We start from the raw sequence: 25,285 nt of genomic DNA, 5'->3' as shown, positions 1-25,285 counted from the left end.
CCAATGCTTGATTAGCCCCTGAATAATAAATGATAACTCTCCTAGTAATCAATGAATAATATGGTTTTCTGAAGGCCCCCAAACTGGCAGCCTAAGAAATGGCCATGCTATAATGGCATGCTGCCAGCACTGAGAGCATAGTTAGGTAGGAAGAAAAAAGTTTCCAGGCATTTTGTGGCAAACTTACAAGGGAAATTAACAGCAAGTCTCAAACTCTATCCTATTTCAGGACAACAAATTGCTAAGAGATTTTAAATTGCAGATATGCATGCCTCTACACATCCACATGCCAACCTCCAAGTCAGAAAGTTCTCCAGTTTTGTGTAAGGCCTAACAGAAAGCACAATTATCATCAGATTAGACATTTCTCACTTATTAGTAAAGACTAGACATCATAATGAAAACAAAGAGAAAAAATAATATTATCTCTGGTTAGATTACATAGTTCCAGGACACTTTTAAGGAGGCCAAGGTCATTGGAGATTTCTCAAAGACTACCTCTATTCAACAGTCTCAAAAACACATCCTGCTAATTCTCAAAGGAGGCTACATAAGTATATGTGAAGAAATCAGATCACTGCCACCTCTCAAAAGACAAAAGCACATCACTTGTAGTAGATGGTAACACCATCTTTTATACACAAGACAAAATATCAGAAAAGCATTCAATTGGTAGGATTCAAATATCACATTTACTGAATGTCAGTAGTACTATGGTAGACAGCTGAAGTGCATTGCAAATTAGACAAAGTCACTAAACTTGAGTTTACAATCAAATTCAAAGACAAGACAGATAATAAAAAACACAAAAATAGAAAGGACAGTAAGAAGAGTAATGAGTAAACTGAAAATCTAAAACATGCATGAAAACTACTCCGCCTTTCTGGAAGACAGGAGTACTGAGTTGGTATTTAAAGAAATAGAACAGAGATTGGTAAAGAGGACAAAGACATTTTATATGTTCATAAGAGCACAAAAAATCAGAAGACAGAAATCCCAACTCTAAGAAAAACAGATGTAGACAAGAAGGTCAAGAGTGTGTGATAAAAGAAATAAAAAAAAAAATTAAGGAAAAACTTTCATTACCTTCTTCATCATAATTAGACATGTCATCTGCAATCATTGTACTGAAGTCTAAAAGAAGATTCCAAGTATCTTTTGGTATTGATCGTTTATGATGTTCCTATTTTTTAAAAAAATAAGCAAATAACATCCAAATCACCAAAAAGTTTCAAAACATCAGTCTAAACAATGCTAAATTCAAGAATGCAGAACCACCTGTGTAATCAAGCTATGATAATCAAATTTCTCATTCTGTGTCTACTACATGCTCTGAGTTAGTCATGCTTTAAAAAACATTTTAATTTAGGGGAGCCAAGGTGGCTCAGTCAGTTAAGCATCCAACTTCGGCTCAGGTCATGATCTCACGGTTGTGAGTTTGAGCCCCGTGTCTGGCTCTGTGTTGACAGCTCAGAGCCTGGAACCTACTTCGGATTCTGTGTCTCCCTCTCTCTGCCCCACCCCCGCTCATACTCTGTCTCTCTCTCAAAAATAAATAAATATTAAAAACAAATAAATAATATTAATTATCTTCAGAGTAAAAATGCAGAGAAAAGATGAGCTGCAGAAAACATGAACTTACCAACAAAAATTTATTCCATAAGTCTAAGAATTTAAATCTTCCATTAAGCACTAAATTCCAGTAGGCAATGGCCATTTCTAGATCTGTAATATTAAAAATAAATTATGTATTTCTAATTCCATGAATATTTATCCCTGCAAAAAAAAAACAGGTAAGACCAAAGATAGCCAAATAAATAAATAAATAAATAATAAATAAATAAAATGAATGAATGAATGAATAAATAGCTTTTTTCCTAAATACTTAGGTTTTCAAATTTTCATACAGAGGTAAGATTAAGGTTTGTATCCTGTCTCCCTCACCAATGAACAACCCTTCAGGGTAAAAAGAATGCCACTTACCTCATGGGGGGGGGGGGGGGCTTCTGAAGTTTAAATTAGATAATGTAGAGAAGCATACTTAACTAGACTGTAAGTATTAAAATGTTAACGTACATCAATGTTTCTCAACCTCAGCATTTTTGACATTTGGGACCAAATAATTTTTTGATGTGGGGGACTGTCCTATATGACATTAACAGCATCCCTGGCCTCTACCCAAAGCTCCACCCTACTCCCAGTGGTGACAACCAAAACTGTCTCCAGACACTGCCAAAGCTACCCTGGGGTGCAAAACTGCTCCCAGTTGAGAACCACTGATGTACACCTTCAGGCTGTAATGCAAAGGACTGCTATCTACAATGATTGATCCTGGACTTCAGAGACCATTAAGAATATTGATTTAAAAATTAATCAACTAAGATTTGCTTTTTTAAAAGTTTGATCAAGATGATATAAATGGCTATTTAACTGCATGTGGAACAGAGTGAAACCATACTGCCACATGAAAGTACCATACCTGTCATGACAGAAAGACCTATGATCACTTTCAAGGAATTACACCAATTAAGATAAAGTATCAAGCTTTTTATGAGTAAATTTACATTTCTGGGTCAGAAAAAATCATATCCCAAGTAAAAGTCCTTTTAGATAATGATCTCTAAAACACTCCTGATAATCGAAGAACCATGAGACTAGTAAAGACTCCAAAGAGGTTCACATTTTACCTCAAAAAACAATATAAAGACCATAAAGCAAAAAATTCCCCTTCTTCACTGGACCTTCACTTCTTCAAGGATAGGGACAAAATATCCCCAAACTAGTAGACTGAAACACACAGTAGGCATTCAGAAACCGCTGAAAGAATGAACTTCCTACAGTTCCATGTGAAAATGTACTACTTACCTTCGAATCCATCATTATGTCTTCCTTCAAACTCAGTGGAAAAGGTGGCACTTTTTTCTCCTATCCAAGGATAAGCCCCTAACACCAATGTTCTCAATACATCCTGCCTCTTCAAGTAATCCTGTCTACTGATTAGTTTTACTCTCTCCCTACATCTTCAACTTTGCTTTGTCTTCTGCCTTTTCCTGCTTCACAAAGAAACGCTCAGGTTGTAGCTCCTCCCTTTAAAAAGAACTTTCTTGGGGTCTCATCCCCTTAACTAGCTACCCTTTTTCTCCCTCCCTTCACAGAAAATCTTGAAACAGTACACAGAGTCTTCTACTCTTATACATAATGTGCTTCTGAATGCATGTCTAGAAGTCAAATTCAGATCCCCAGGTTTTAAGAAAACTAGAAACATGCCACCAATTCCTAACCATAATGCCTTTTTAATCTCTGCAGACTTCAAAGCTCTATAGACAATATTCTTTCCAGGGTCTTTAATTTTGTTCTTTTCTCTACCAACTAAACATGTAATTGTCTGCTTCAGGTGCAGTAAAATGGCTATTAGCATGCTTAATGCTTTCCTTCTTCACTTCAAATGCACTAAACTTATGAGAACTAAGCTTATTACTAGTACTACCATTTTTTTCCTTTTCAACAAATTTTCACAAAATAAGGATAAGAAACAACAGACATAATCAAGTAACTACAAACCATGAGACACCCTATAAATGCCCATTTGTCAGGTGATACACTAAGGAAAGAATCTGACAAGGGTAGAAGTGTATGTGTATCATGTATGAAGGTTTAGGTTAACTTTTTGTAATCTACATTCACTGCCCATTTCCTAACCTCCCACACACTTTTTAATTCCATAAACTAGATTGAAAGTAATCTCTACCAAATAAACACTTTTATTCCTTGATTTGGCTGTCTGCCATATTAGACAAAATTGAATATGCCTCCTAGATGGAAAGGTCACTTCTTTCAGCTTTAATGATAGCACTCTATTATTTCCCTCTGTCCTTTCTCATCCTCTTTTACTGGGTCCCCTTCTTCCATTCATCCACTTGATGTTGGTGTTCTGTGATACGGTGTGTCAGCAAGAACTACTTATAATCCCTGTAGATTTTTCAAACCCTTGCCTTTTTTCACATTAGACACTCAATTATCTTTAACAACTCCTAAATCTTGAAACTTGTATCTCTGTATTTTAGATCCATATATCTAATTGCCTATGGACAACTTCAACTGGGTATTCATAAACAGCTCAAATTCAACAGAGCTCAAACTGAACTCATTATCTTCCTCTACAGACCTGCTTATTTCTTCTCTCAATGTCATCACCCTACAGGGTTTCTCAATGAAACACAATTTCGCATTGTAAATAACTGCCCTATGCACTGAAGAACATTTAGCACCCATCTAATGCCAGAAGAAACCTCAGTCATTATGACAACCAAAAAACACCCCTACACATTTCCAAATGTCCCCTAAAGGTGTTCAGAATTGATAAACTCCTTTCTTCCTCATCACACACTTCCAGTCAGAGTTCTTTCATTTTGGCTTCTAAGTACCTTTTAAATCTCTCTCTCTTCCCCATCCCTACTGGCAGAGCCAGCGTGAGGGTCCTCTTCGTGTCTAGCTAAATCACCGCACAGCTTCATAACCAATCACTTCTCCTCTTGCTCTGCCTCCACTCCTTTTAAAGAACCACAGTGTTTTCATATGCACCTTTTAGACATACAAATTTGTGGTGTAACTTCCATGTTAAAATTCTTCAATGTTCAAAACAATGAGATACCACTACACACCTTCTGAAATGGCCAAAATCCAAAACACTGACAGCACCAAGTGCTCGCGAGGATGTGAAGCAACAGGAACTCTCATTCATTGCTGGTGGGAATGCAAAATAGCACAGCTATTTTGGAAGACAGTTTGGCAGTTTCTTACAAAACTAAACATACTCTTACCATATGACTCAGCAATAGCCACTCCTTGGTATTTACCCAAATGAACTCAAAACTTATGTCCACACAAAAACCTGCACATGGAAGTTTACAGCAGCTTTATTTGTAATTGCCAAAACTTGAAGCAATCAAGATGTCCTTGAGTAGACAGACAGATTATTATATAAACTCTGGTGCACCCAGGCAAAGGAATATTATTCAATACTAAAACAAAATAGCCATGAAGCCATGAAAAGACATGGAGGAAAACAAATGCATATTAATATCACTAAGTGAAAGAAGCTAGTCTGAAAAGGCTATACACTACATGATTCCAACCGTAGGACATACCGGAAAAGGGAAACTATGGAGACACTAAAAAGATCAGTGGTTGCCAGGGGTTAGGAGGGAGGAAAGGATGAACAGGCAAAGCAGAGGACTTTTTGGGCAGTGAAACTTCTCTGCATGATGCTATAGTCATGGATACAGGTCATCCTATGTTTGTCCAAACCCACAGAATGTAGAACATCAAGGGTGAACCCTGATGTAAACTTGAACTTTGGGTGATAATGGTGTGTCAAAATAGGTACCACTGTAACAAATGTACCACTTTGGTGAGGGATGTTGATAATGGGAGAAGCTATATAATGTGTGGGGGCAGAGGGTATATAGAAAAATCTCTGTACCTTCTACTGAATTTTGCTGTAAACCTAAAGCAGCTAAAAAAATAAAGTCTATTAAATTTTTTTTAAACTCTGCGATTATTTTTCTATTGCCTTTAGATAAAATCTACAACTTCCAGTTAAATGAATTTACTTGCAGTTCCTCAAAGGTGCTATGTCGCTCACCTCTGAACAACTGAACTTGCCCATCGCTCCACAACAGACGTGGCTTCTTTTTCTTTTGGCCTTGGAAACATACACTCATTCTTCAAGACTCAAAAATTAATCATTTTTGTGAAGACTTTTTACAAACTCACCCAGACAGACTTAAAATGCTCCCTGACTTCATGCTCACAGACTAACGAGTCGATAAAAATATTTTCCAATGAAAAGGGAATACCTGAAAAGATTTAGTAAGTTTGGGGCACCTGGGTGGCTCAGTTAGGCATCCAACTCTCGATTTCAGCTCAGGTGGTTATCTCACAGTTCGTGAGTTCAAGTCCCACATCAGGCTCTGAGCTGACAGTGCGGAGCCAGTTTAGGATTCTCTCTCTGCCCCTCCCCCACTTGCTCTCTCTCAAAAAAAAGAAAAGAAAAAAAAGAAAAAGATTGTATAGGGATAAAATGTCAGTTGCCACAAGTAGAGGAAAAACTGCCCTTTAGATAGAATTGTCTGAGTGACAAAGAGAACAGCCTAGCTAAAGAGAAGTGGTTTAAAATAGGAGTTTACAGTTGAGCCTCTTAAATCCCAACTCTACCACTAGCTAAGGCAACTTGGGTAACTGAGTTCACCTCTATACAATTCAGTTTAAAATAAAGGGTAGGGGCACCTGGGTGGCTCAGTCAGTTAAGCGTCCGACTTCAGCTCAAGTCACGATCTCGCAGTTTGTGAGTTCGAGCCCCGTGTCGGGCTCTGTGTTGACAGCTCAGAGCCTGGAGCCTGCTTTGGATTCTGTGTCTCCCTCTCCCTCTGCCCGCCCCTGCTCACACTCTGACTCTTTCAATAATAAATAAACGTCAAAAAAAGAAATTTTTCTTTTAAAAAAAGGGTAATAGGGGGCGCGCGGGAGGCTCAGTTGGTTAAGCGTTTGATTTCGGCTCAGATCATGATCTCACAGTTTGTGAGTTTGAGCCCCATGTCAGGCTCTGTGCTCACAGCTTGGAGCCTGGAATCTGCTTCAGACTCTGTCTCTCTGTCTCTCTGCCCCTCCCCTGCTCTCTCACTTTCTCACTCTCTTGAAAACAAACATTAAAAAAATTGTTTTTAAATAAAGGTAATAGTACCTACTCTCACAGGGCTGCTGTAAGGATTACACGAGTTAATACGAGTTAATTAAATGAGAACAGTGCCTGGGAAATAAATATATGAGTCCTTACTATCACTATTATTTATTTTTAATAATTTTTAAAAGTAGTCTTATAGATTCTGAAGCAGTATATGAAAAGAGCAAAGTGAGCAATTAGGTAATAAGCAACAACAATAGTTAGAAGGAAAAAGACAGAGAAAAAGAGACAAGCAAATAACAGCATTGCCTAAAACTGAGATATTGCAGAATGAATTCTTAAGCCCTTTAAAGTAAAATTAAAATTGCAAACAGAGGTAATCCCAGTGTCAAGCAAAATCCACAAGGGCAACGTGGAATTTCATAAAAGGTGATGAACTGAGTCTGAATGAACATGGAAATGAACTGAGACTGGATCCAAACATTGTCTGTAAAGGAAACAAAATGTTGCCAACTCATGAGAGGATGGAATGGTGATTAACAATCCTATTCACAATGTCTTTGTTTACTTACAAATATCTTCAGGTAGCACAACATAATATAAAAGAATATAGAATATGGAGTCAGAAGATCAGAGACCGAGTCCCAGTTCTACCAACTCTAAAGTTAAGTGACCTTAACTTAATAAGTCAGCCTCTCTGACCATGAATTTCTCCATCTTTACAATGAAAAGGATAATAGGTTTTCAGTTAGCTCAAACGGCTTTTACAAGAACTAAATGGGATTATATAGATGAAAATGTGCTTTAAAAACACTCTATAAAATTATTTCTAAATAATAAAGTAAATGTCTAGCAAATAATCTTAAAATGTTTTAAATCAACTGCACAGGCATAAGATTCTAGCTGAACCACAGTTCACAAGAAAATAACCTATGAACTTTAGTCTAATAAAAGTTCAGGATTGTCCTAAACATGACATGGTTGCTAAAGAACAAATGTAATTTCTGACTAAACAGAATGGACAGTCTCACAAAAAAGAACAGAGTCCTGGTGCTCTTCTCTATTACAAACAACCTCCTTCAAGAGTATTACGTTCAGCTTTAAGTAAGAGTCTATTTTGAGAGAAACTGACAAGTTGGAAATGTGCCTGAGAGGGGATAGTAACAAGAATAACAAAGCTCTTCTCAAATGAAGAACAGTTAAAGTAATTGGAATGTTGACCCGGAAGAAAAAGAAGGGGTAAGCGACAGCAATCTTTCGATGGTCAGACTTCCTCGTACTGCAGGGGAGGACAAATAAGCGCAGTGGAAGAAAGATGTTCACTTCATAAGGAAGAACTGTGTGTTAAGAAGTAGGAGTATTCTGTGACAAGAATGGACCACTTCCTAAAACAATGTGTGTCCAAAGTAGAAACTAAATGAGCATCAGCTATGGATGTAACCTTGGATAGGTTTGAAAGGTATTTCATAAATTTTCTAATTTAAGATTCAGAAGACTACCAGAAATGGCAGGTGACTGAAGCAGACGGTGACAGAGGAAGCACCCTATCCTGGTGTCAAAGGAAATCAGGTGTCAAGGAAAATGAGGAAATATGGAAAACACCAGCTCTCATTATAACTAGCACAGCTATTTATAAATAAACCACAGTGCTGTCACTGTCACTCTGCCAATTTGTTTTGGGCCTCACCTCCTCTCCTATGATCTTCTAATTCTTCCCTGCCAAGTACTGTAATTTAAGAGTCCTGTGAGCCCTTAGAAAGGCTGTCAAGAAAACTGTTTTCTTTTTAATTAAGTTCTTCAACTAAGCAAGTCATTACATTTCCTGACACACAACACCAATGCAAAACAAAGGGAGAAATTAGGATTTGTCTATTACATTTTTTTCTCTTTTACATTAAGAATTTTTTAGTTTTGGGCTTACAGAAAAAATTGAGCAGAAAGTACAGACAGTTCCCATATACCTCCACACCCCCCGTTTTCCACTATTTTTAACATCTTGCTTTAGTGTGGTATATTTCTTACAACTGATGAGCCAATGTGGATATACAAGTATTAACTGAAGTCCATATTTTACATGGACTCACTCTGTGTTATATATTCTATTTTTTCTTTAAATTCTAAATGTGGGATTAAACACACATAACAAAATTTACCATCTCAACCATTTCTAAGTGTATGGTTCAGGAGTGTTGGGTGCATTCACATCGTTGTGCAACCAATTAATGGAACTCTTTTTTCTGCAGAATGAAACTCCATACCCATTAAACAATTAATACAATTTTCTTAAGCTCAATACTTACTGGGTAATAAAATAAATTTTTAAATCTAATTCTGTACAGTTTTTGCGATTTTCCCTATAATCCAAAATTCCAATTTACTATCATGTTAATATATCCAATATCTAGTAAAAATTTTTTTGCTTTATTTTTACCACATACAATAAAAACTAAGATTCAGTATCAAAACTATATATTCACTCCAAAATATCATTAGTTTCGTGCTCCAATAAGGGTTGGGGACATAACTAATGAAATAGATTCAGCCCATTTAAGTCAACATTTTATATTTGTAACATTTTGTTTAATCTTATCAAAATATTATGCTACCTTTCTAAACACAACAAAAATAATTATTTTAGTGTATACATGTAAATTCAAAACCTGTAATCAATTTTTATTTGTGGGAAGGAAGGAAGGAAGGAGGAAACTAGAAAAAAACAGCCCAGTTAACTGATGGTCACAGATAATAAAGAAACTAACCCTACATATTAACCATCCAGCTTATTTTGCCTACAAAATTAGGTAGTTTCCTGCAAGAAGAAAACTCAACCTAAACTGAAGAATCAGTTGGAAATGAGGCTTCATTATCTGTCATTTTGCTTTACAGATATTTTGTAAATCTTCAATCAATTCAATCATGTTCAGTCACTCTTCAGGCCAATTCTCCAATACTAATGTTGCACATTTATCCCTTCTTCACTAGCTTTCAACCACTTCCTCGGTATAATCCCTATTCACATAGTCCTTTTCTCAATGCTTTTTCCCTCTAACTTAAAATATAAAGAAGGATTAGTACAAGAGGCCCCTATTAGCCTCTCCAACTACTGTATCTTCAAAATCAAAAGCAAACTCACTTCCATCCCTGGGTAAGTAATTTAACCTTCCTGCGCCTGTTTCCTCATCTGTAAAATAAGGATAAAAAAATGGCTTGCACTCCACGAGTATGTATCTGGCAGGCACATGCCAGGTGATGAATTACTGAATGAAAGAATAACTCTTAAAACCGCTAAACATGAAATGAAGAAGCGTGTGTACTTAGCACACTGCCAGGCACACTGCAAGTGCACATTCAATGGAAGATACTGCCATCGTCAAAATCTTCAGTGCATCCTCATTGTCCACAAATTCCAATTTAAACATTTCTGTCCTGTTTATAAAAGAAGCCTCTGGTTATCGAGCCTTACATCTCACCAACTTAATCTCCAAATAAGCATTCCCACTAACATCACATCAGTGTTTTCTCTCTTCTACAAAGAGGCCAAGCTTATTTCTCAAGTTTGAGACATTCATTCTTAACCATCCTCTCAAACACCTTTTATCTTCCCTTGCCTAGCCAAATACCATATCCTTTAGTTTAACATCCCATCTTGCCCAGGAAGCACTTCCCAACCATTCCTCCTTTTACTCATTTCTCCTTTTACCTAACACACTCTCACACATGTTTATTATTGTGTCTTACCTATCATTAAATCTTTCTAGGTAAACTGTAAATTACACTGTAGCTTTTACTTCCATACCCCCTAGCCATCCCCAAAGCAAGTGTATGGATATTACATACAGCATAAATTGATTGACCTAAACTGTTAACAGTGGAAGATTATGGATAAGATTTCTGGTTAAAATTATAAATGATAATCATCACTTTTATTCTTTCTTATAGCTTCTAAATAAGTCCTAACCAAAAAGAATAGATTTCTCTGGCACTCTATGACTCAGAAATCTTACAATGCTATTTCTACAGATCCACGCTGAAATAACTCATGATCCTATGATCCTATAAGATCTTCTAGATAATATATAAAATATATATAAGTAGATAAATGTACAAATGTATGTCAGAATTTTAACAATTATTTTCTATATTGCAGTTCTTAAAAAAAAAATCAGTAGTTCAGATATGGTATCCAGGGTAACTTATTATTGAATGTCCATGGTATTTTCTGATTAACTAGAAGTTCATTGTTTCTGTTTTCCAATAATTGGTATTTTCACAATGACTTTATGCTCAAAACACAAAACTTTCTACTACAAATCAAAAGTGACACCATCAATGTATTTGAATATATTTGAGACACCAATATAATTTTTAAAAATTCTTACCTAATCCTTTTTGTCCTGGATTCTTTGCAAAATTAAAGGTAAACTGGTAAAAATCCTTAAATCGTCCTGGTTCTTTCAATTCTTGTTCCATCTTGGGTATCTGGGCCTTTAGTTTTTCTATGCTGTCACATCTACATTGTAAAATTAAGAGTATAAAAGATTAGCTTTTTCACTATAAATTAAGGACTAAATTTACTCCTATGACAGCTTATATTTCACAGAACTTTTTTAAAAAATCAGTTAGTTGAAGTTTCATCCTTTTACATTACATAAACAAGAATGGGGTCAGCTAGAGGAAGAAAAGGTCTGGAGTGATTCAATATCAGAATTACTATTTTTAAAAGAAATGAGCTATTACTTCCAATTATGTAATTCACTGGACTATCAACACACCCAAACTGTAGGAGTCAGCTGCAGTGAACAAATGAGAATGTACGGTAATCACCGTAACAATCACTAGATTAAACTGTAGCGGATACTCTTTACATGGTAACAAGTCACAAGTCCAAGTCCTCACCACTTGCTTAGGTGAGGAAGGAAGCATTCCCTTGAAAATGCGTTGTTATACAAAGCCTAATAGTAAGTATCAGCTGAGCCCCCTTCCATCTCCAACTGGTTATCTCAAATCGGTATTAAGCTTTTTCTACACTTGCGTTCAATTTCCAAGGAACTGAAAGGGTCTCTGTACCCATCTTACTTTCCATAAAATAGCCTGAGGGCAAAAATACTCTGTATGAATTCCACCAACCCATCATCCCATTTTCCTTCTAATCATTTCTGCTTTTATTTCCCTTCTATGTTCTTTGGAACACCTTCCAGCTCATTAGTTTGTAGATGACAATTCTGATTTGGAAGTTCATTACATTTTATGTGAATTCAGTTTCAAATGGAAAAGGAGTTCTAATGAAACCTGTCCTAGCATAGAAAATTCCAACAAGTTCAGGATAGGACTGGCTTGGGAGGTAGAACACAGTGTCTAGGCCAGCTATTAATTTATTGCTCCTCAGCTTTAAACCTACCCTTCTTTGCCCTATTTCATGACTATCTGCAGTCGACTACTAATCGTTAGACAGTTTTTCTTAGAGCTGGCTCACTGGTAGGTTCTACCAATAGAGGGCAATGAATGGATGGAAGAAGGACCTTTTCCTATCCCAGTTTGTTTTCTGCAGAGAGCAAGGGTTTGAGTGTGCTCGGAGCTCCCAGCAGTGTTCACCAATGGTGGCAACTCACAGGGCTCCGCAGCAAGTGGCCTCTAGCCAGTTTCTTCTCTACCAGAGTGGCAGGCAAAGCAAGCATCACAGGCACCGTGTTCCTGCAGCAGCCACACCCTCCCCTCTGGAGGTCTGAATCTCAGCCTTGCAGGGATTTCTAGGTTCCTTCCTACTTCACTTCCCTCAGCCACAAGGATGGCAGCAGCTTCTTGCAACTGCCACCGCTGTTATACCTTTGAGTTTTTTTTACCCCTTTTACACAATACAATGATTTAAAAAATTTTTTTCTGTTCAAATTACTGCCATGGTTTTTGTGTTGTCTGGACCCCTGACTGATTACAATGTCCCTCAGGCTCAAGAATCAGAATGCCTGGGTTCAAATCCTGACTCTAATCTTTAATTAGATCCTTACCTAATTCTACAATTTCTCTGTACCTCACTTTCCTCATCTCTAAAATGGGTCTATAAACACAACTTCTCTAACAAAATTGTTGTGAGGAGGCAGGTGAAATACTAAACTTAGCATAGTTCCTGAAATAAAATGAATGTTCAACAAATGTTAGCCATTATTACTCATCATCCACTAAAAACAGAAAGGGCAGCCTGTTACCCATCCATAGACTGAATACTTTTTCATATTCTCATTAAATAGAGACAACTAGACACCGTAAGTAAAATCTCTACCCATGACTTTTTAATGTATTGGTCCCAAGACATTTAGCTAATCAGCTGTCAAGGTATAAGTGGAACAAAAAGTGATTATAACTTCCAAGATTTTACATTCTAGGAGTTTGTTTATAAATTCAGAGTTCACAGAACCTCACATTGAGAAATGAATTATAGCTTGCTCATTTCACTTATGAATGTTAAATATTAAAGCATAGTGATTTATTTTAATGCTAATGAACCTCCCCCTTACAAACAAATGATAAAAGTATAATGCAAATGGAATAGGCTGAACTACACAGATAACTTGACAAACCCAGAAAACTATGTAACATGGGAAGGAACTAGTATATTTATACCAATGTTTGTAGGCTGGTAAATTTTAAAACTGACATTTAAAAATTCACAACACAATTCAGTTCTACATAGTAATTCTCATAGTAATATACCTAATTTCCTGTGGTAATAATATACTCACCCTAACTCTGTCATGCCATCCATGAACTCCTGTTTGGAGAACTCGCACTGTGTTGCTGCTCTGAACTTCCACGCAATGATCAACACACTAATACTGGCTGGATCGAGTGCCAGGTCATCACAGAACTGCTGTATACCATCTATTCCAATTTTATTTTCATCTTGAGGATCTTTAAAAATAACAGTGCAATAGTAAATTAGTGTTATGCCTATAACCAGAAAAAGTAATGCTTTTTATTCCATTAAAAAAAAATCACAATAGATCAGAGATATGAAATGATAATATTCTAACAGATATTTTCCCCCTATATTATTTAAAGCCAGTTTGTCCCTTAACTAGCAATCTTAAGATGAACAGGAGGATACACACACACACACACACACAGATGGGCATTTGATATTTAAAAGTTCCACTTATTCACTGATTCATTTAATCATGTGAAAGAATGTCCCATACTCACACACATTCAGAAAATCAGACGTTCCTGTACAGGAAAAAAGGATTTTTTTCTGAACATATCCATATTTTGTTTAAGTAGGCATTCTAAATTTACACTTATCGGGGCACCTGGGTGGCTCAGTTGGTTAAGCATCTCTGACCTTGGTCTCGCCTCAGATCATGATCTCACAGTTCGTGGGTTCGAGCCCTGCATCGGGCTCTGTGTTGACGGCATGAAGCCTACTTGGGATTTTGTCTCCCTTTCTCTCTGCCCCTCCCCTGCTCGCTTGCTCATTTGCAAAAATAAACATTAACAAAAATTGTTTCAATAAATTAACACTGTTATGTACAGAATTTGTTTTCTTAGAGCAAAGTTCATTTTACTATGACAATCATTTCTTAAGAGAAAATCAGAAAAACTATAAACTCTGCAATTCAATCCCAATCTCAACAATATACGCATCTGTTGTCCAAATTAAAGAAAAAATTCAATTATCGATATTTACTCATCAGACAGCAAAAATTTTTAATGTAATAAAAGGAGAAAGAGGCACTCATATAGTGTGTGGTTGTATGTGATTTTATAACATCTCTAGGAATAAAAAACACACATATCTTTTGACTCTGGGGGGTGAGTTAAGGATAAAACATAATCCTACTTTTGGAAAATTTTTGAAAGAAACTGTACATATTTCTGTATAAACATAAAAGACGTGGAAGGACCTACACCAGGCTATTAAATATTAGTTCCCTGAGGAAAATAAAGAAGGAGAAACTATTAACTTTTTCTTTATTCATCTATTATATATTGTTTAACTTTTTTAAAGTGAATATAATTCTTCAAAGGTTGTTAAAATTATTATGCAGGTTTTCTTAAAATTGGTTCAGCTGAGTTTTATAAAAATGAGGGGGAAAATCCAGGCCCCCAGTCACTATTTTCAAATTGGATCATGGGGGATGAAAAAAGAAGGAAGATAAGGGAAGAAGAAATAAAGAGGCTAAGAAGAAATTTTAGTGAAAAGAAGAAAGTAATTTCTCTCAGATCTCTTGAAGTAATTCTAAGATCTACAGAGCTCTGTAGAACACATCCACCCAATTTATATTCTATGTATGTCTGATTCCTCACCAGAAGCATGCAACTGTGGAAAACCTGGTTCAAAACATTTAGTCATAAGCACTCACCTTTGTATCTATTGTATAGTTGTTCTAACTTCTTCCTGTCCAATGATCCTTTTACACTCTCTCGTATATAAAGTTCAGGATTTTGGAAAAAATTGTCTGTTGCAACATCTAACTTCCAGTCATTTTGAGACAGACAACTTACTGCTGTTTTTTCACTAGATTGTGTGAAGATCATAAACTGACGAACTTTATCCTTCTGCGATGATTTCAACTTGTTCTATTAAAACCAGAAAATAAATTGAAACTCTACGTAAAATCACAGATGACTAAATATTTCTATATGGCTGACCATTCTTAGTAATACTTTTCCTCATAAAATATTAAAATATTTTGAGATTTATTTTTGATCTGTCAATCAAAAAGACAAATTTTTTAATGTGAAACACAAAATTTGGTATTATTTTACAGAAAAAATTAAAAAGTAAAGGAAATTCAACCACCTACATTTCTCCTAAAGGTAGATCCTGATCACATATATAAAGGCTCTAGAAGGGAAGTACAGCTACTCTCACAATCTTGACCAAGCACAAAGCTCTAAAGGGATACAGAAGGAGTGTTGGGGAAGAAAGTGACACTATCTAGCCAGCCAGAACAGTCATTGACCCCAGGGAACAAGGAGATTAACAGGTGTTAGCTGCAGTCCTAAAACCCATTATAAAGGATAGAGGGTACAATTCTCCCAACCCCGCCCCCTTGTTTTCTTGCTCTTTTACCCAATGTGAAAAAGCAACGAAATATGAGTACCCTACATTTCTCCTGGCGGTGTTCAGGAACCAAGATAATTATCAAGAGAATTTCCTCATATTTGCATTCAAATAGAAAGCAGTGAAATATGAACAAGCACCCTGGATCCTTCCAACGAAGGTAATTTTTAATAGAATTCTTCCTTTTTGCCCCTGAAAGAATAGCCTCTTTCCTCCCGCCTGAGCCTAGCAGAGGCACCCTCCAAATAGCCTCTATACTGTAATAACCTCTTCTCACTTGCCTTATGTTGACACAGATTCATTTCTCATCTGACCTGAACCCTAAGCAAAATAAAGCAGGGCAATTAGACCCACTACTCTCCCAGTATCAAGAACTATGTTCTCCCTCCCTTCCCACCCCAATCTGGTCTACTCCTGTGCAATTTTAGCCTCCTCACTATTATTCTCCCCCCTACCAAGTCCTTAACACCATCTCTCAGCAAAATACTTGGGTTCCTGCCGAGCTACTACTGGAAGGGGAAAAAAGCACATGAGTAGGACACACATTAATAGATAGAAACTGTTCTGTAGATGAAGCAACACATCTGAGAACCCCAGAATCTTTGATCTAGCCCAAACTGATAGATCACAAACCTCAATCCCCTGATTGTACAGATGAGAAAAGAGACCCAGAAAGTTAAGGAATTTGTTCAAAAATCACCCAGGTTATTATTAGTAGAAATGGGACATGAACAGAAAGATGTGATGAATCTGAGTCTTGGTAATCTTTCCATAAACCACACTGCATGCTGTACATATTTATAAGCCCTTTGAGATTTTCAAGAAAAAGACTACCAAAGTCTAAACCCAGGATAGGTTCCTGATAGGCCAAGAAGTAATAAGCAATTCCATTCCTGCAAAATATTTCCACCTATTACAGAGTAAAAATAAGAATATGTAAAATCAAATATGAAAACCAACCCCATGTCTTGCAGTATTAAAACTGTTTATGCCCTGGAGTCTGATTTGTCAGCCACACTCTTCTCTCTCTGTAAATACGTTATCGTTTAGGATTACAGATTAAAATTTCAACCTCTGTTCTCCATTAAAGAAACTACAAATTCACTAACTTCCTGTTACTTTAGTAATAACTCTAACAAAGTAATAACTTTAGTATAACTTTAGTAGTAACTCTGGAGACCAGATAATTTGTACCACATTATACAACCCATCTCTCAGATGTCTAGGATTCTTTGCTTTTGAAAAATATCTCCTGGTGATTTATTATTCAATTGCAACAAACCCACAATGAAATCAAATGCCAAGGAAGATACCAGTCTTAGAGGAAACCACGTTGATTTGTTATTAAAAACTATTTTTAAAATGAGTATGCTTTTTTCCCTTGAGAGATATAGTATACTGACATGTTTTAATCCTTCTTTGAAGAACAGGGAAGTATCTGACGGTCACTACGATCATCAGTGACCACTGTATAATGTTGTACAAAGTGTTGGGAAATTAACCTGGAAGTACACAGGCCACATCCAGGAAACTGCTTTTTAATTAAGCCTGAATTAACTTCTCTGTATTAACTTTTCCCCATTCTCCTAAAAGTTGGAGGCAGAAGAATAATCAGGATTACTTGGGAGTTTCATCATACAGTATTAAATTCAGTGTTCTGCTCTCTGAAATTTGAAACATTTTTGTTGAAGAGAGCAAGGAGAACTATAGCTTAAGTCACTTCTGCAAGCCAAAAAGAACTGTTCAGTTTATAATGACTTCCTGCCACAGTGCCAGATATTAGAAAATTGGGGGAACAAAGATAAAAAATCATCTTACCCACACAAACTAGTAACAAAATTATACAAATGAATTATTTAACTCCATATCTTATTTGAAAAAAAAGTATATGTAATAAATTATGCCTACATGTAAATTAAACTTTTAACTGGTTTAAATTTCTAGTATGTGGGGCAATATCAATACATTTTAAGAAAAAGGGCTGCAGCTATCCACTTTCAACACCATAAAGGCTAATGAATGATACCTGGTGTAGAACTGACTGGATGGGTTCCTGATAGGCCAAGAAGCAATAAGCAATTCCATTCCTGCAAAGTATGGTAAGTACCCTCCCTTTTGGTACTTATAATGTACTCTTACCATTTTTCTCTCAGTTCTCTGTGCCTAGAATCAATCTTAAGCATGTGTTTCCCCTCTACTAGGGAAGATCCACTCAATTCCGTAATCTCAAAGGCTGTCCTAGAGTAAAGCTAAAGTGTACTACATATATACAGCTGCCCCTTCCCACATCTCTAGAGCCCTCTAACACTCCTACTTTTTTTCCCAGGCTACATGGGAGTACCAGGCAAAGTTTTCTGATTTTGAGTATGGCATCAAAGGTTTAAATTTCTATCAACTTAAGGAAGAGAAAAAGGGTATTTAGCCAGCAAAAAGAAAATTATTTCATAGGGGATAAGAGGGTGGACAGAAAACTGAAAAAGAAAAAAACAGATGGATTTTCTCTATTTCTACTACAAATGCAGTGGGGATCTTCCTAAGAGCAAAAACATGTGACAACTACAATGATTCAGCACTCATAAGTATATGTCATTCACTTTAAGATTTATTTAAAAGGAACACACTAGATAAAGCATTAAATAAGATGAGACAATACAATCTTCAGTACTCAAATATGAAAATTATCTAAATATTGTCAAATTTTCAAGGAAATTCAAGATTGAAATAAGTAAAATGTGTGAAATATAGGATATATTCTGATTATTTTTAATTCTAGCAAAAAAAGAGAGAGAATGGAGGCAGGGAGGAGAGAGGGGAGGGGAATAGAAAAAAAGAAGTGTTGTCTTTTGTAACAGAAAGTTAATTACAATTGTATGTGGTTACCAAAGTTAGAAATATTACTATAATCTGGACAGTAAAAAGCACTTATTTGCTCATCTTTCCAAAATAAAAAATGTGGTAATCAACATATTGTTTAATACTTAAATCCAGCACATGTCTGCAATTTTTTTCACTCAATGTATGAAAAAAATTTTTTAAGAAATTTATGAATCACATTTAAAATAAGTTTATCTGGAAAACAATAAACACAATACTCTGGATGTAGCCAAGTTATCATGTAGTCAAGTACATCTTACCACTGATCCTATAACGTCTATAGCGATAGAAGAATGGAGACAGAAATGCTCTACAAATAAAAATAACAATGATCACGATGTTAAGAAATTCCTCTTATTATTTCCACGAATAAAAATAATGAACATGTAGAAGTATTTCCTAGTCAACTAAGTCCTAACAATTCCAAAATGGAAATGCTTTTAAGCAATATTTTTTAAGCAAAAAATTAAAACACATTTATATCTATTATTCTGAATTTTCAACTTCTCACCCTTAAAGTTTCAAATTCATTCTGAACTCCAAAAAGAAAAATACCAAGGTCTTTATATTTTAAATGAATTAATTTTCTAACTCAATTCTAGTTCTCTCAGGATTTGATGAACCTAGCTCCCAAAGACCATGCTTTAAAAAAATCAAAACACTGTAATGATCACCCATAGTTCTAACAGCTGTGTATAGCTTCTCATGGGTTTACCATCTGATTAACATTTTAACTTCACCTGAAACTTAGAAGAGCTAGTTTAAGTCCAGAAAAACCATACCTTCCATGTATGATACACAGTATTCAGCAGATATAACCAAACGTTACCCATATCCCAAACCATTCATCTATGAAAGACTTTTCCATGAAATTACAGGTCTGAAGTCAAAAGTGCAAGGAAAAAAATCAATTCAACTTATGAGACTACCCACTCCTGGAGAAGACTTTCACCTAGGGGCAAAGTTCTGCAGGAAAGCCAGACTAAGAATCTAGGTAGGAGAAGCTAGAAATCCTCTTCCCCTCTACCTGCACAGAGAGGCAATATATGATTAGTGTAGAGTAGTACAGACTCTCAAACCAGACTGGCAGGATTTTAATCCCACCTATGCCTCTTAATTGCTGTGTGACTTTGGGAAAATTACTTAACCTCTCTGTGTGCTTCAATTTCCTCATCTGTAAACAGGGTGTGAAGGTTACATAAATTCAGGCTAAACTCTTAGAACTGTACCTGGCACATATATGGTAAGGAGTCCTTTCAAGTCCATGAAGAATACTCCAGAGAAAAAATAATAATTTTATGCAAATAGAAAAATATGATTAACAATCATAATCAGAAAACCAGCAACTAACATTTGAGTTCCTGGTGGGTGCCAACACTGTGCTAGGCATTTAAATTACTAACAATCCTTCAAGGTCGTTATCACTGATTCCATTTTACCAATGAGAATACTAAGCCTCAGAGTTCAATTTATCTAAGGACAGACTTCTCTAAAAAGTAGTGGAGCCAGGAATGAAACCATGGTGCCTGGCTTCAAGGCTTGTAGTCTTTCCATTTACTCTATCATCAAGTGAAAGAGAAAACAAAAAGTGCAAAAGTGCAACCACTGACTAATTATGTGTGAACTGGAAGGAGGAAGGGAATTGTGAGCTAGATTTCTTCACCTATTTTTATGGAAAAGTTAAATAAGTAATCAATTGACCTTTCCCCATTCTAATGTAAACAATTTGCATTCTGACTAAAAAACTGTCCATTAAGTATTCCCTCACAACCTAACTAAAAGGCTAATTTAGGGATGAAACTTCCCTTTTAGAAGTTTTTAAGGACAGGAGAAGAGGGTGATGGGTTATTTTTTAAGAAAAGTTAATTTTTTTAAAAAAGTAATTCAACAGAAAGAAAAACGTTTATTGTCATATCATAGTCTATTTTTAAAGATAACCACAATCTACAGCTTTAAATGTACAAAGATGGAAAACTGGGGGGGGCACTGAAACTCAGCATTTCCTTTTCCAATGACAAGGCTTGAAACCCAGAGAAAATACAAATACATGTATAGGTTATGCCCCCAAAATATAAGCAAATGAGTACAATTTCAAATATTCAGCAAAACAAAAACCAGTATTATTTTAAATTATAATCTGCAGTTTAGAATAATTATTTATGGTTAGGCCTATGCCTCTTACCATTCATCCAAAAACCTTCCTGTACTTTCAATGACAAACTCTTCCGTAAGAGGTGCTATACCAATGCTAAACCAAACATGGAATAATATACTATGTAATACTGTAGTCAATGATGTTTCAAATAATAGCAATTCACTGCAAAAAGTATTTCAGAAAGTACATTTGTAAGATTCAAACTGGTTTTGTATGTTGCTAAATTTTGTTTGGTTCTATATGATTTTCCTCATAGGTTTTTAGAAAGTATTCTGGGGTGCCTGGGTGGCTCCGTTGGTTGGGTGTCCAACTTCAGCTCAGGTCATGATCTCGCAGTTAGTGGGTTCAAGCCCCGCATCAGGCTCTGTGCAGACAGCCTGGAGCCTGGAGCCTGCTTTGGATTCTGTGTCTCCCTCTCTCTCTGTCCCTCCCCTGCTCACACACTGTCTCTGTCTCTCAAAAATTTAAAAAAAAAAAAACAAAAGTATTCTGGGGGCTCCTGGTTAGTTCATTCAGTCAAGCATGCAACTCCTGATCTCAGGATTGTGAGTTCAAGGCCCACACTGGGGGTGGAGCCTACTTAAAATTTAAAAAAAAAATTTTTTTTTAATATATAAATTTAAAGGATTTTCTCCTCCTCACCCTAAGAATAGATTATTCAAAAGATGACTTCCACTGTAAATGGAATAAATGTTTTGATTTTAGCAACTGTTTTGACTATTAAAAAGTTATTTTTGTTAAATCCTGATTATCTAGAACAGGATAGAAATAACACCCTTAAAATACTTGTGTTAGCCATCATATTTCAATTGATTCTCCCAATCTTATTACTGGAATTTCTAACAAGCAGTCAAGGTAGCTAATTTAAACTTACTTCTCCTCTCCATAAACATCTTCTCTAAAGAAATCTCAAATTAACAAAAAGATTACTCAGGCAAAAACAAAACAAAAGAACAAAGAATGAATTAAGTAAGATTTTAAAAGTTCCATAGTTAAATAACTTATAATAATGACTAGCATTAAAAAGTCATGTGATATTTGTTTCATAAAGAGAATAAATGATCCTTGAAAAATGAAATCTCCTGATTCTAAGATCTGGTATCTATTCAAATCCTAAATCCAAAAATATTAGAATCCTATGAATAATAAATGAGCACTCTAAATGTTTACTGAAAATGAAAATACCCTAATATAACAAAGATATGCGCCATGAACTTCAGCAATTTATCTGCTGCTGAATGCCATGTTCAGTGTTGAGGGATTCAAAAGTAATGCAACAGAATTCTTTAAAGAACTCTAAAAGTAGATCTCTTAAAATTTTACAATACAAACAAGCAGTCTAAGCACTGTTAGTGATTAGGTATCAACTACTTAAAAATGGATTCAATAAAGTGATGAAAAATGCTTTACTGGCACTTTTCTCTTCTGTTTTTGTTTTTTCTTAGGTGGGGTGTGTACACCTAAAATGAGTAGGTAAACTAGACAGTCAGCAGGTTATTCAAGAGCTTATTTGTGTCCACAAAGCAACTGAATCCTATTTGGAACTATGTCTCTTCATCAAATGTCATGGCTAATGCTATCAGAATTTGAACACCACACACCGAAATTTAAAAGGAAGTTTTCTCACAGATTTTCATTATGCCTGACCCAACCTATAAGGCAATAATGGAAACACCCACTTGACTGAAATAAGCTCAGCTTTCTTAAAACTTACAACAAAAAACCACCACCACGAGAGTTAATTTTACTTTCAACTTTTTTACTGTAGGTACCAAAAGAGTGTTAATTTTTCAATTACTTAGATGTTTACATCAGATCATTTCATTTGATATAGAAAAAAAACTAGGTCACTACAAAATATGATAGGGAAGAAACAAGAATGAAACTAATCAAAAATTTCACACCTATACTGAAAGAGTGCCTGCTAAGTTTAAAAAAAGAAAAGAAAAGAAAAAAAAAAGGAGGGTTAAACAAAGTATGTTAATCAGAGACCAGGCTTCTAAACCATGCTCTGCCACATACTAGCTCTTTACCTTGGTCAAATAATTTAGAACCAGTAAACCTCCATTTCCAGATACATTAAAAGGAGGTAAGAGTATCCACCTCATAGACTGGAGATTAACAAGTTGTAAATTGTCTGATTAGCAGACACAATGTTCTTAATAAATGTTAATGTCCTTCTTTCTCCCCAAAGGTCCAATTTTCTGCATATGGTTATTAAACTTCGTACAAACTACTAGAACACATTCTAAAACAATCTACGAAGAGGTTTCGTTTTTATTAACTAGCATGGTTAGGTAAACTCAATGGTCAACTAGTTTTTATTAAATATGAGACAGTCATCTTAAACAGAATTCAAAACCCTCTACACAGAAGCTACATGGTACAGAAAACTATAATAAGGGTTATTTTTAAAAGGGTTGCTTTAAAAAATAATTATCTACAATATTGTAATCCGACACTATGGGAGAACAGAAATAGTCTATCATACCACTCAAAATCTCTCAGCGGCTTCCCGTTTCTCTTGGAGTAAAAACCCAATATCCTTACAATTCCCAACCATGCCCATTTCCACCCCTTCCCACTCAGATAGCATCAGCTCCAATGCCCAATATGCCCTTTTCCTCCATACACAATGCTCCAGTCACTGGTCTCACTGTTCCTCAAATTCTCTCTACCACACTTCTGCATGGCTTAATCCTTCCTCTCCTAGTCTGCTCAAAATTCACCTCATCTCTGGTGCACACACCACTACCCCTGTGCCCCCAATTCCCCTCCTTAATGCTGCTTTTCTCCCATAGCACTTAACACCCTCTAACATAGAAGAAAAAGATATACTATGTTTATTATTTGTGTCTTCCTACTAAAATGTAGCCCTCTCAAGAGGTGGGATTTTCATCTTTTCAGTGAAAGACACACACACACACACACACACACACACACACACACACACACTCCCAGTTCCCAGAACAGTGGTTGGCACACAGTGTTTCAATAAATAATTACTGAAATGAATTAAGACCCTCCTTTACTTGTGCCTATGCAAAACAATGTGAAACAAGTTCTAAACAGACACCTTACACAGGGCTACGTTCATTTGGACTCATAAACTCTGTATTTATTGAAAATATAATCTTAAATTTCAAAGTCCACACATTTTTTAGAAAGCCATTAAAAGCACTGTAATTAACATCCATTAGTCATCCATTTGAATTTTGTTATTTAACATATTCATTAATAATACATGGATTTTCCTCTGCTTAAATGAATAATGTAATTTAATTTCAAATCCAATTTTCACAATTTCTCTAGATTTCATGTGAGTTAAAAGATTACATATACTACAAATACTGGGGGAAACAGTAAACCAGGAGCAAAGTTTCAGTTCTGCAACAAACAAACAAAAAAAATCAAAACCTCCTTGATCCTCAATTTCTTCTTCTGTAGAAGGGAAAAGGAGTAAAACAGATGATCTCTGGAACCAGTTCTGACTCCTACTATGATGCCGTGAATCTATAAAAATTTAGTAGGTTACAAACTACATACTTTTTACACATCTAACAGAAATTAGAATAAAAATTTTTAGTTGAACAGAACTTTAGAAATCATCAAATTCAATCCTGTCATCTTACAAATAAGAAAACAACCTAGAAGTTTTGAATACTTTTAAAAATATTTTCAGGAGTAATAGAATATTGTCTAGTTTTGGGGTTATTTTTGGTCTAAGTAGTCAGGTAGGTTAACTGAACAATTTTTTTATACAAAGTATTTTAGATATCCCATCATTTAAGCCTGCCCTAGAACTGACGATATGCCTTCTAGAAATAAGCCTAGCTAAATACACAGAAAAACAACAGCCCAATAACTATTAAGAAACAATTATATATTTATGATGAAAACTTAACTACAAAATTCTTATGGCCTAACTTCTATTAGAGAACATGGTGATTTCGTTTCTAACTAACAAGAGCATACCAAGACAATTCTAGTGACATGATCGGAGTTCAGCCACAGAAAGTGTTTTAAATTAGTGATACATTGCCACTACTGGTATACTTAGATGAGTTATGGCTAAGTTCCAAAACTAGCTAATTTAATATGAACAAAAGGAGAGAAGCTTAAGAGCTCCAATCCAAGCTGAACTCTTGCATGAACCACATGAATCCTGAATTCCTGAACAGGTGATGAGCATTATCAAGAGCTGTTTCCAGAGGATGCTGATGATTTACAGACTATTATGAACAGAGCACATGTCAGTGCTCTCACAGAGTGTTTACCGGGGAATTACATTTCATTACTTCAAACTTACTACTCATCTACATGCCAAGAGCCTGGAAACTTCAGGAATAACGTCTGTGACCATCAAAATACTTTAAAAATTTTAGAAACTGTTCAGATGCCCCAGCAGATCTTTCAACACTGCAATATCACTCTAAACGTTAACCTGGACTTCACGGCAAAGTTTTCTTACAAATACAAATGGCAAATTTTCATGAAACTTACCTCTGAATATATG

At 35.6% G+C, this 25,285-nt stretch overlaps 1 protein-coding gene across 5 annotated transcripts in view; it reads right to left on the bottom strand.

The window, feature by feature from the left end:
- The window catches only part of DCUN1D1 (defective in cullin neddylation 1 domain containing 1), a 31,751-nt gene that overhangs the window by 546 nt on the left and 5,920 nt on the right, over positions 1 to 25,285 (bottom strand). For 4 of the 5 annotated variants that reach the window (XM_049628527.1, XM_049628530.1, XM_049628529.1 and 1 more), the window contains exons 2-6: positions 15,037 to 15,253; positions 13,417 to 13,585; positions 11,062 to 11,192; positions 1,643 to 1,725; positions 1,087 to 1,183 (exon numbers count right to left, since the gene is read on the bottom strand). In XM_049628527.1, coding sequence (XP_049484484.1) covers positions 1,087 to 1,183; positions 1,643 to 1,725; positions 11,062 to 11,192; positions 13,417 to 13,585; positions 15,037 to 15,253 — 697 coding nt within the window. Of the gene's footprint in view, positions 1 to 1,086; positions 1,184 to 1,642; positions 1,726 to 4,661; positions 4,744 to 11,061; positions 11,193 to 13,416; positions 13,586 to 15,036; positions 15,254 to 25,285 lie in introns of those variants that run through there. The other variant, XM_049628531.1, reaches the window with a different exon arrangement.

The sequence above is a fragment of the Panthera uncia genome, chromosome C2 (assembly GCF_023721935.1).
Source record: "Panthera uncia isolate 11264 chromosome C2, Puncia_PCG_1.0, whole genome shotgun sequence".
Lineage (NCBI taxonomy): Eukaryota > Metazoa > Chordata > Mammalia > Carnivora > Felidae > Panthera > Panthera uncia.
This window is presented reverse-complemented; position numbering and strand designations above follow the sequence as displayed.